The 12,512-nt window shown below is 39.0% G+C and overlaps 1 protein-coding gene across 13 annotated transcripts in view; it reads right to left on the bottom strand.

Annotated features, from left to right (window-relative positions):
• The window catches only part of ABLIM1 (actin binding LIM protein 1), a 119,043-nt gene that overhangs the window by 95,698 nt on the left and 10,833 nt on the right, over nt 1–12,512 (bottom strand). For 12 of the 13 annotated variants that reach the window (XM_009325921.1, XM_009325922.1, XM_009325924.1 and 9 more), the window contains exons 1-2: nt 5,547–5,720; nt 2,809–2,918 (exon numbers count right to left, since the gene is read on the bottom strand). In XM_009325921.1, the coding sequence (XP_009324196.1) occupies nt 2,809–2,918; nt 5,547–5,653 (217 nt within the window). In that variant the 5' untranslated portion in view covers nt 5,654–5,720. Of the gene's footprint in view, nt 1–2,808; nt 2,919–5,546; nt 5,721–12,512 lie in introns of those variants that run through there. The other variant, XM_009325928.1, reaches the window with a different exon arrangement.

Raw genomic sequence — 12,512 nt, 5'->3', positions numbered from 1 at the left:
AAATAAATGAATGAAAATCTCAAAGCTAGTGCACTGTATACATCTAGCAGTGTCTAAGGAATAGAGTTCACTAAATTATGAATTATGAGTACTCTATAGCATCTGTATACTGAAAAAGACTGTCTTAGAAAACTAGAATTAAAAAAAGGAGTCACTGAAATGGTTCTTCAAGAAAATAGCTATAATTATTCCAGGTAATATATGTGCAATGAAAGAAATATATTATTAATATAAATAAGGTAAATAAGTACCATGGATCCAACTAATATTAAACAAAAAAGGAAAATTAATTATTCAGTATTTTTCCTTCTGATTTTCATTGGTGTGCACTATAAAACAGTGTAACAATATTCAGGTTCATGTTATTCAAGATGTTAACCCTTGTATTTAAAGGCATTTGATTTTCCTTGAAATCATCCAAGAAAAGCTGTCAATAAGCCTTTCATTTATGTGAAGTAACAGACATCAGAAAACGGCATGTCAACATTAATGCAGACATTCTAGTGAATAGAAGGCTTCCTTTTACATTACATAAACCAAGCAAACCTGATATACTTTCAGTCGATTTAATTCCCTCACTCTCAACTTTCTTTGTTTTAAGGAAAGTCTCCTCTAGTAATCTATCTGGAAGTAATCAGGGGAAACTGACAGCAATATAGGATATAACATAGATGCATAGTATGAATGAGATTCTCTTCTAAAAGAACCTGCATTAAAAAAACCCATCCTTTCAAAAAAGGGCAAAGCATTAGAAAAAATTGAAGTGCCTGATTCAGCCAGCAGGAGAGATGTAGAAGCAATACGGAACAGCTTATGCTAATTAAAATTTACTCTTCATTGCCAGCAAGAAAGAATTCTCCATATCTAAGTCAACTTTGGCACAAAGCTAAAGCAGCAGCTGGCCTATCTTTAAAGACACAGGATGCTTCATTAGTATTCTCTTAATCGAGTTTTTCTGAACTTATAAACACACGCTGGTCTCACTTTTATTTGTCTGTTTTGGAGCGTTTTGCTCTAAAATGACCAGAAACTCTATCCTGTAGCTTCCTACAAGCCTTTCTCCATAAAAGAAAAAGATGCACAGTGGCAGGTACTTGCAGATTGTGAAGTAGTGCACTCTAAACTGTTACGAGCAGGAGCTCTTTTGCTGTGTATATTGGTAAGGCAGTTTGCCCAGCAGGACCCAATTCTGATTTAAAAAAAAAAAAAAAAATCTCATCACAAGTAGCAGGGAAGATTGTTTTATAATCCTTGCTACCTATGACTTCAGTGTGGAACCCAAGAAGCAATTCAATCAGACTATGGCTATCAAGAAGTGCCTCTCCAGCTCTTTTGCTTGCTCACTATCAGACAACTTTAGCCCATCATTTGCTAGGGGGCATTTTGGCACCTGGAGTCACGTATCCGGGAAGTGGCCACACTGCTAGACAAGTGTGCCACTTTTTGAGAACCTGATGTAGTGTGATCCAGATACTTCTGTCACCAGTTGTTTGGGAACCAGTGAGTGCTGTGACATGCTTAGAAAAAGAATGTCAGTACTGTCCAAGGTCCCTACGCCTTGCAGCTCCTTCCCAATTGTGCCTCCTCAATATCAGTAATTCAAATACGATTTCCACATCATTCCTTTGTCTCAGAAGGATTGTCTGGGTGCCTGAAGTACCTCATACATTTCTATGTTGGTTTGTAAGTCTTGTAAGGCTTTTTTCAGGTTCCTAAATTCTTCTTTAACTGATCAGGCCCATGCATTTTCAGCTCCAAATCTACAGTTAGAGTGGAAAAGTATCACTTAACAGACAGAAAGGCACAATAACAAAAAAAGTCTCTCATTTTCCATTTTGCTAAGTGCCTGATTACATGTTTTCAGGCAAACCAGACAAGCAGAGATTCACTTGACTCATCTGCTGAGCACAAACATTATCCAACTTTGCCTTTACCTTGCACTGTATAATCCTAGGATCTCAAAGCCAAGTACCAGTGCAAAATAACACAGTGTCTCCCTGAAGGAAACCAACATCGGTGGAAAACTACCTAGTGTCACAAGGAAATCTGTAGCCATTTTGAGTTATAAAACTATACTGGGTAATTCATTGCAGATTAGAGCGCTGAGTACAATCTAGCAGTCAGAGAAAGAATCAGAAATCCCCAAAGATTTAAAAAATTAACTACCAGAGGCAAAGATTAATATCAGTAATTTACAAATTATCTTTTAAAAGCATTAAAACCCAACAGCAAACCAAGTTAATTTCCCTCCCAAACTTTCTTCATTCTCTCTTTCCCCTTAACTTGCTTTCTCTCTTTTTTATAATGGTTTCTTGAGGTTCTGATCACAGTATCATTGTGGTATCAGTCTACAAGAAGCATAATCCTGGTGATCCTCCTTTTAAAGGATAATTTAATTAAATTAAAGTATTAAATAGTAGAAGAAAATTAATTTCCTCTGACTTTGTCCTCTTTTGAATACTTAAACCTGAGCAATTATATCTGAAAAAAATGGAATCTATCAACTCTGAAACCTCAGATTTCATCAATTAGATACTTTTCCAGTGCCTATAAAAGAAAAATCAGCTCTTTTAAAAATCCAGTCATTGGGGAAAAGTCATTTGTTCATATTGAAACGTGCAAATGTCTCTTCCCACCTGTAGTAGGGGGGGAGGGAGAAAGAAAAAAAGGTGATTCCCAGAGGTAGTTCGCATTTCTAAAGGTGAAGAAAAAAAAAACAACCCCAAAAGATTGCATTAAGTTAGTTTCAACCAAATGTTGATGAGCCTGGGAAAGTGAGATGCTTCAGAAAGAAGATGGCATACTTACTGCTTGAGGCAGACAATTCTTTTGGACTGGAGGACATTGGCTGAGCACACATCTGACAGAGACAGTCCCTTCCATTAAAGGTAACTCGATCACCTGGTGGAAATGGACGCCTGTAGAGTTAAAGAGAAAAATGTATTGTAGCAAAGGTTATGCCAGAAATTTTCCTCTGTTCCCTATGCCTTGAGTTTGCTGCCTTCCCGCAATGCAATCAATATTTTACAGAAACTCAGGCCAAATAGTTTCTGCAATGTGGCCTTGGCAAAGCCAGGCACTGGAAGAAATCCAATCTGTGGATGCAAGCAGAGCAGAGGTTAGACTTGGCTTGTATTTTGGTTTAAAGAAGTTATCAAACATACTTTATCTAAAGAGTAAACGACAGTGAAATCCGCTTAGACATAACAGCTACATTTATGATAGTCTCAGCATGATGTTGTAGATAGCAAACGGTACAGAAGAGAACTCGAAGAATTGGAATTGGTCTTGAGGCTAGTGAAGGAATGTGGAGCTAGTCACTCATAAATACACTAATTTCATCTGTATTCAGCAATGAAATATATGACTATATTACAGTGGATGTAGCAGTTTGCAAAAAAAATGAAGTGTTATCCACTTTCATTCTCCTAGAGATTTAAAATAGGTATCTACATTACAGAACCACCACTGTAATTGCTACCTGTGCAGATGGTGTTAGGAGAAAGGTAAAGGCTGAATGTGCTATGGAAGTTTGAGATTATTTGCTGAACCCAACAAAATGTTAAGAATGTGCGTTAGGCAGAAGTTGAGATTGCTGTTAACTCTTATTTGGTGTATAAAACAGAGGATGAACAGCATTTTGTATGAGCATTTCACTAAAATGAGAAGGTTCGGTAACTCCGAATCTTTAGTAAGCTTAGTCTGTAAGGGGTACAGACCTCCCTACATGACACCTCACTCCAAAACTGTGCTTAACAAATGAACATCTGCTTGTTTCCACAAAACGTTTAAGGCATTGTTCTAGTTTTCTTTCCACTGCCATTCCTAAGTGGGCCACAAATAAAGCAGCAGCAATACTGCATTTCATCAATCTGTTCCAATAACTCATCTTTTGTTCATTCAACATAAAAAGATCGATGCAAGTCAGTGTACAGAAAATTGATGTCATGTTTCGTACTGTATCACCTACTTTCACACTGTCCTTGGGAAATAAAACTGAAACATACACGTCATATGATTACCAACATGCAATAAATTCACACACTATTTAAAACCAAATGGAAAAAAGATCAAAATACTTTCAACAGAAAAGGCCCTCAAAAATGTGCCAGGCTACAGGACAATATACTTAAACTACTCATCAGAGATAGCTATGAAAGATTAGGGTAGCACCTGGCAAGTCTGCCACACTAATACTCAGATGCATCATATGATGGGATCTCCAACAAGGTACTATCTCAGAACGTAGATTCTTGCCCTTCTTGTTCATGTCATCCTCCTGCATTAAGTCTGACAATTCAAGTGCTGTCAGATTCTGACTTCTGGAGAACTCCACTGTATTATTTCCCTCCAAGACTACAAAGGAACAGGCCCTGTCTTTTGGGTCCTCCCTCTATGAAATCTACCTACATCTCTATCTGATGCTTCTTATGTGTCCCTCAGGCATGACACTGAAACTTATTTAAGAAAGCTTCCATTTTACTTGCAGGGCTCAGAACTGCAGAAATGAACAACCTGATGGCCTTCTTCATTCCAGCTTAGTAAATAGTAAGTATACACATAACACAGTTGTCTCTCTGTAGAATCATGATGGCACCATAGTATCACTTTACTTCCACTTTATGTCTAGAAGATTACTTTCACTACTATAAAAATGTGCCACTCCTATAAAAACTTACAGAAGCTTTATTTCCCCTAGTGTATCCAAAATATTATACTGATCACCATAGCAATAAGGTACATGCTAAGACAGCCTAAATTCTAGCATAGTCTCAGTGCCTACAGCCAGCTAATAGAGAACACTATGCACAGGGACTTTGGGTTAAGTTTAGGCTGTAAAGCTTAGCTGAGATTTTCAAGTATAGAACTGCTCAAATGAGCAGGCTATGAGAGCATGTGGAAGGTTTGCCCAGTAGTCTCCTAAATTCTGAATTAATATCTTAGTGAGAGTTTAAACAAAAATACAAGTTAAAAATGCCACCTTTTGTCCCATCCACACAGCCTTAGCTAACTTCTTTTTATTCCCTGTAGAATTGAAGACTGGTTCTCTTACTGGGGACAAGAAATAGCATTTGGGAAGAAGAGGGGGATCACAATTGTCCCAAAGCCATGCATTCTTACATGACGTGAAAATGAGTCTCCTGTATGTTTTCAATTGTTTAACTGTTCTTATAGCCCAAATGACTTCTCTATTGTAGCATCCAGAATTTTACTTTACCTCATTTCTCCCGTCAAGCCGGGCTGATCACCTGAATTCAACTCAACCCATATCCATTACCTTAATGTGTAAGCCTGATACTTAATTCTTTCAGATGTGAGAGTAACATTCTGAGAACAGGGAACTATATGTAACAGAGAAGCTGTGTCCCCCAAATAAATGAGTGGTATTTTGAAGACCCTCAGAGTCAGACTTGTAGCAGATCTTTTCCAAACAAATGCTTCCCAAAGGGAAATATGTTTTGAGACTTGTGTCTCATGGTGATACCTTTCTCCCTGTTGTCCTCATACTGGGTTCACGCCATGTTAGTTGAAAACGGATGACTTACTTGCAAACAGTACAGGCAAAGCAGCTTGGATGGTAAGTTTTTCCCAGAGCTGTCACTACTTCGCCTTCCACGAACTCCCCACAACCATTGCAGCGGGTACCATACATGCGCTGGTAATCCAAGGTGCAAAGATATTCCCCGTTCTTAATGAAAAAGCCTCCTTGTGCCAAGTCACAGCCACATACTGGAAGAAAAAAAACCACACAGATAGATTGGAAAAATATACCTACTAAGGATGTCAGCAACAGTCTGCTGCTGACAAATGAGATGACCCTGGCGGTCTTGCTCCCTTCTATCAGATTTTTGCTTTCTCCTCCTGTCACTACATGCCTTGACATCCCAGGAGATGGTTGGTATTCTCTGGCTACAAAAGAGCTTGTAATAAAAACTTTCCTTGGAGGAATCTACATAATCATAACTTTCACGTACTTGGTTCTCGTCAAGACCTCAGTTACCTTGTATCATCCAGTTAATCATGTTATCAGAGTTATTTGTACCAATGCAATCTTGCTTTCACCTCTGGGACTGGAGGTGAGCAGAAGATATGAGTCCCTAAATAGGACAGATTTTACTATATTATTCACTAGCATACATTTTTCCTGCAACCATGTGCTTTAAGAAGCTTTCAAGGTGCTGATTCTTTTTGAAACAATTAATATTTTAGAAATGTATCGTTTAGATTAACTCCTCCAGTCCCCAGGTAACACTGAGCTGCTTCACCATCACTGCATCAATACTGTTCATTTTGCTTTAAAAAGTATGATCTTTGAAATGTTCAGGGTGATTTTACAGTATTAATTTAGACATAAATACTGGGAGAAAGCTGCAGTGAAGAGACAATCAAGCATTAAAAATCTAGCCACATCTCCACTATATACACTTCATGATACATGCAACCAGACTATACAACAGTATATTGGACACTGAATAAAGCCAATAGGAAGAGTATTCTTCACCTGTATTATGAACAAATTAATGTCCTAAGAACTACTATTACCTTTGAGTGCCTAATCTGCATTGGTCTTGTGTTAGTCTTTTATATACTATACTCCCTGTACTTCATGGATTAGATAAACAACTCTAATATTTGGATATAGACTTGTGGCTATGTACAACTTTATTGGGAAGAATAATTGTATCAGTAAAAGGGTGAAGGACCAGTCAAGGATTTCTGTGACTTGTTTTTCCACTGTTAAATGCTTATTCACCCAAACCAAAATACATCACAACCAGGTGCCTGCTTTGCTTTAAGAAACATTCATAATGCTACATTGGCATTTCTGGTCAACACAGGAGACGGAAAGCAATCCATCCTATAACAGCCAACTCATATGAAGAGAAAGTGCCACGGGAGATGGGAGACTGAATTTCACATCTCAGCTTTAGCTTGGGTTGAACAAAGGACTTGAACCTACCTATTTAACGTTCCACAGTAGCACCAAAAATACTACTTGCTTCATGGGAGCTTTAAAAAGTCCTCTTTATTCACCACAGTGAGAAAGCATAAATAGGAGCTGCTAGATTAATTCTTAAACAAATATATATGTGGCTGATCCCAGGCATTTTGGTTTCAGTCACTCCTACTGCTCCTCCATATTTTGCTGTATCTGTGTAATTCAGTAAGAGAAACTATTCTTCACAGCAGTCTAGGATGCTAGCTTAACTCTTACTCTGCAAGCAATTCCATCTCATCCCTCTTCATAACATCCAAGTACATTCAGATCAAATAACAGAAATATCAAATATCAGAAATTCTGATTATTAAGGAAAAATAAATTAGCAGCATTCTAGGTCCCTGCAGTTAGAGAGTCCTTGAAAAATTAAAATATGAAATACAGAAAGATTACCAGGGGAACTGGGTTCAATTCACCCCTCTGCCACAAATTCCTAGCTTGATATTGTGCACAACATTTGTTCTCTCCCCCGTTATAATGGCCTAATATCTTATTAGCTACCTGCCTTGAAAATTAAAATTGCAAGGTGTTTCGGGCAGGGACTGCAAATTCTCTATTTGCCCATTGCAAAGCCCCAGAAGTCTAATGACTGTTACTGTAACAATAATTAATAGAATAAAAATAAACAGAATGCACTAAAATGCAGCTTAGAATTAAAGCAGTATCAGTCCTAGCATTTTTCCAGTTTCACATTTCTGTGTATAACAGTGTTAATATTCCATGTGCAAACAAATTACATTTCATGGTGGCATTAAATCCACAAGCAGCCAAAACTCAATTATCAGTGACTTAGGAGAATTACAGAGAACTATTGTTAAGGCTCTATTATGGAGAGCAAAACGCTCCAAGCTGGTTTTCAGGTACACCTCTAGAAAAAAACATCTTTCATTCTTCTGTTTTCTTCTACTGATCTCCATTTTGTTTAAAATATTATATTCAAATAACGGTACAATATCATGTAACCATTAGGCAGAAAATACTGTGACCTCTACACCACATCACCTTAGACTCTTCCTGAGTTGGGGACCATCTAGACATTTTCCACTGGAGGTCCAAAGGTGAAATCCAGGCCTACTTACAATAGATTTGCTTTTTCTAAGTTACCTTTGGTGGATCCTTACAATTAAATCATGAAGTAACTGAGAATTCTACTTTAATGTCTAAAAGTTGTTAGGGATTACTTCAGTATTCAGACTGTTAGATCCTGTGGTTACAGTGTATGAACTGGAGTATTGTCATGGAGTGGTCAATACTAGATGCTTCAGAAGCTGCTAAATTCCATAAAGAACTATGGAGTATTCGTGTCTATGTGATTATTTAAATTACAATTTGTAATTTAGCTTGTAGCTTTAACGTCCAAGTCTATATATAATTTCAGCATGCTGCTGGATCTGCCTCAGAAGCTGCATATATGAACTCTCTGGCTCTTTACTACGGTCCCCAGTTCTACCAATGAGACACCTTTTGAAAAACTTGTTTAGTCATTATGGACCTCTTTACCTGCTAAGCAATGGGTCTAATAAGGTAGGATGATCAAAATTAACATTCAATGCAGCCTCTGTTCTAGCTTCTTCTGAAAATCCAGCTTCAACATATCATACAGAGGTCTGTGGCAGATCACTGCTTGCAAAAAACACTACAAACTTTGAATGAAAGGGTTCATGCACTCACAATTATTAAGCTCTATCCCTTTTGCATGGCCACAGGGATTCAAGCCTAGCGACGAAAATGGGAGATAAAATTATTTGGCAAGTCTTTTAAAGACAGTAATTACTATTATTAAAAAGAAGCTCCCTCTATTGCCCTTTTCTTTATGAAGTCTCCTTTCCACCCAAGCTCTTATTCTTTTTGTTAATAACTCAGAATAAGTTAAATTCTCCCATACTGGCAACACACAAGCAGAACTGCTTATGATGTGAACCACCAGCAGACTCATCATCTTTGGCATACTCACAGCAGGAAGCACACACCAATCTGCAAGAATTAAAGACAAGTCCTGGCAACCCCACATTACAACGGATTTTTGCAGTCAATTTAGCACATGTGTTCCTATCACTGATCACAGCTTTAAGCTACATGGGCAAAACAAGGGTCACCCAGACTGTTAACATCCATGGTTGGAAAAATGCTGTTCCAGCCGGCTGCTTTCACTTCAAGTCAGAGATCAAAGCAGAAAGGATGAACATGACTGTATCCACACTTGGTGTACAATGCAGTGTACAAAGAAGGAAGGGATTTAAACAGCTTTTTTCTTTTTTCTCCTCCTTTTTGCAACTGTGCAGAAGTCATGGTTCTGACAACAAATCTCCTCAAGCTTAAACATATTGCCTTAGCACACATATTTATGACCACTGTAGAAATACCACAGAAAAAGATGCATGAATTGCGATTGTTTTTATTAAAAAGAAAGACCATCTGCCCAGCATCGCTCATGCCACAAACAGCAGAGGCAACGAAGAGAAATCAACTGTGATCACTACATATGTACAATAAATCCTAATACTGTGATCTAGGCAATTCCTATGACACAAATATCATACCATCAAAGAAAAATGAATACCAAAATGATGACAGTTAACAGGAAACATCAAATTATGTTATTTTGGTTTTTCCTATGCTAACAGGAAAAACAACTTTGAAAGAATTAATTAGGGGAGCCAATAGTGATGCACGGATCATGCTTGAGAAGGCAAAAAGCAAGAGGTATTCTGTAAACATCCATCACATGGAAATAGTTCTACAGGAGAATAACATTTCCCCAAGAACCCTTCGTCCTCAATACGATGGAAGAAATTCTGTTTTACATGACCAGAACCTCCCTTCTGAAACAGGAGACACTGGGGAGCATTTCTATTCCCTGAGGTACCACAAGCATAGAGACAAAGAAAAAAAATCAGCATTTTTCTTTAAATAAAAAAAGGAAACCATTATCTTCAACAGCTCCTGGAGGAACTCAGCCTTTTTCTCAGAGTCTGTATATCAAAGGATTTCATATTCCAAACAGATCATCCTGCCTCTCTTGTGAACGGAACAAGCTGGAATACAGTCCTGCCTCACACTGTATGGAAAACACAGACCTACAAGCTTTTTCTCTCTTGAACTACTCTCTGGAGCTACTACTTTGCATCCTTGGAGCACAAAAAGATTGGAGATACCGTCCGTGCTGCTGTCAGCTCTCAAAGCTACAGGGTCTGTGTATGCAAGCCTGGGCTATTATGACAAAAGGCAGCTGCTCAAGAGCAATCCAACTGGCTGTGATCTCCAAGGGATTCAGATCATTCTTAAGCTGAGTCACTTCCAAGCTTTAACGGATAAGATGAAAATGAAGAGATCAGATTTTTTCAAAGTGAATGGAAGTAGGATTTGATCCTACTGAGCATTATGTAGGATTTCCACAGGGTTATTGTCAGTGAGAGTTGAAAAACCAGGCCCTTAGTAAAATAACTTCATGTTGATGTTAAGTAAAAATTGTTTCAACACTGAAGAAACAAAACCACACAAGCAGACTCTATGAGCATGGGCTCTCAGTTTGCAGAAGTGAATACTATTCATTAAGAAAAGTCTAATGATCTGCTTTGTAACCATGCATTAAATAAGGTGCAAATTCAATTTCCTGTTGGGGTTTTATTTCTTTCTTGTATTTCGAAGCTTCATAGAATAATGGTGCTGTTCTCAAGCTCGAAAATATTCATACAACATTTATTTCTTAGGACATAATGGATTTCTTGTTTGAAGGTAGAAAGGAATTTGGCAATGTTTCAGTTTATCATCTACATCTGAACAAGTACACGGGAAAAATCTGTTTCTTTTTTTTGCCTAAGAGAGCTTAACAAATCCTGTATTGATGAAAGTAACGTTCATGTTCTTATTAAAGTTTAAAGTTTCCACATTTCAAGTGAACTAAGTCTTTCTCTCCCTTTGTTCTATTCCTCTTATCAACAATTTTCTTGATGGCATAACCTCCGGTTCCTTAAGTCATTTAAAGAATGAGTGTACATCAGAGTATCATCAGAAGACCACATGAGAATGGCAAATCTCAGAAGCCATGCTGCAGCACTACTATTGCAGAAAGATTACAAGGCACCATTAAGAAATTGCATACAGCTTTTTGCAAAAGCTGTAACAGAGATCCTGACAACTGTTTGTCACACTCCTGTCACTGGAGATTTTTTTTCGCCATACACTGATAAGAGATGCATTTTGATCCGAGCTATTTGGAACTGTGTCCAGCATTCCCAGTCGTTCTTGAATCTCTTCTCATTTCAACAGATTCACTTTAGAAACAACCCTGGGAAGTCAAAAGAGCTTTATATACATGGAACAAATACAGGTGATGTTAAGATCTGCTTCATTATCTAGTCACCAGCTGGAAGAAAGGTTTAGCAGCTAAAACACCTTCTGAGCAAACGATGAGACTGCATTTCTCCCCTCTTCCCCTAAATTGGTCTGGGATCCCCATGAGAAGCATCCTCTACCCTCCAGCCAGGCCCCCCTCCTCTTCCCTTGAAAAACCTTGACCCTCCATTTCAAACACCCTGCCTGCACGACTACTGAGTGCCGCTGTCATTATGACACAAGTAATTCTCAGTCGGGTACTTGAGTGAAACCCCTAAGCATTTATTGCAAGCATTCACTCAACTGAAATCAGTAGTGACGACTGCGTTTCAGATGAGCTCAGAGTTTTAACTTAATCAACTTCCCAATCAATGCCATGATACTGCCTTTAGTCCTACGAGGTCAGCTTTCTTTGGTTTTCTCCTTAACGCTGGAGATACAAACAATACTTCAGTGGGGAAACTTTCCTGTCTGCACCTGACATGCTTATATTTCATACAATCATAGAATAGTTTGGGTTGGAAGGGACCTCTAAAGGTCATCTAGTCCAACCCCCCTGCCGTGGGCAGGGACACCTTCAGCTAAATCAGGTTGCTCAGAGCCCCGTCCAGCCTGACCTTGAATGTTTCCAGGGATGGGGCATCCACCACCTCTCTGGGCAACCTGCTCCAGTGTTTCACCACCCTCAGCGTAAAAAATGTCTTCCTTATTTCTAGTCTAAATCTACCCCCCTTTAGTTGAAAGCCATTCCCCCTTGTCCTGTCGCAACAGGCCCTGCTAAACAGTTTGCCGCCATCTTTTTTATAAGCCCCCTTTAAGTACTGATAGGCTGCAATAAGGTCTCCCCGAAGCCTTCTCTTCTCCAGGTGGAACAACCCCAACTCTCTCAGCCTTTCCTCATAGGAGAGGTGTTCCATCCCCCTGATCATTTTTGTGGCCCTCCTCTGGACCTGCTCCAACAGGTCCGTGTCTTTCTTATGCTGAGGGCTCCAGAGCTGGACACAGTACTCCAGGTGGGGTCTCACCAGAGCAGAGTAGAGGGGCAGAATCCCCTCTCTCGACCTGCTGACCACGCTTCTTTGGATGCAGCCCAGGACACGATTGGCCTTCTGGGCTGGGAGCGCCCATTGCTGGCTCATGTCCAGCTTTTCATCCACCAGTACCCCCAAGTCCTTCT

This window comes from Pygoscelis adeliae, unplaced genomic scaffold (assembly GCF_000699105.1).
Source record: "Pygoscelis adeliae isolate BGI_AS28 unplaced genomic scaffold, ASM69910v1 Scaffold4, whole genome shotgun sequence".
In the NCBI taxonomy this organism is placed as follows: Eukaryota; Metazoa; Chordata; class Aves; order Sphenisciformes; family Spheniscidae; genus Pygoscelis; species Pygoscelis adeliae.
Note: the sequence above shows the minus strand (reverse complement) of the source record. Positions and strands in the feature narration are given on the sequence as shown.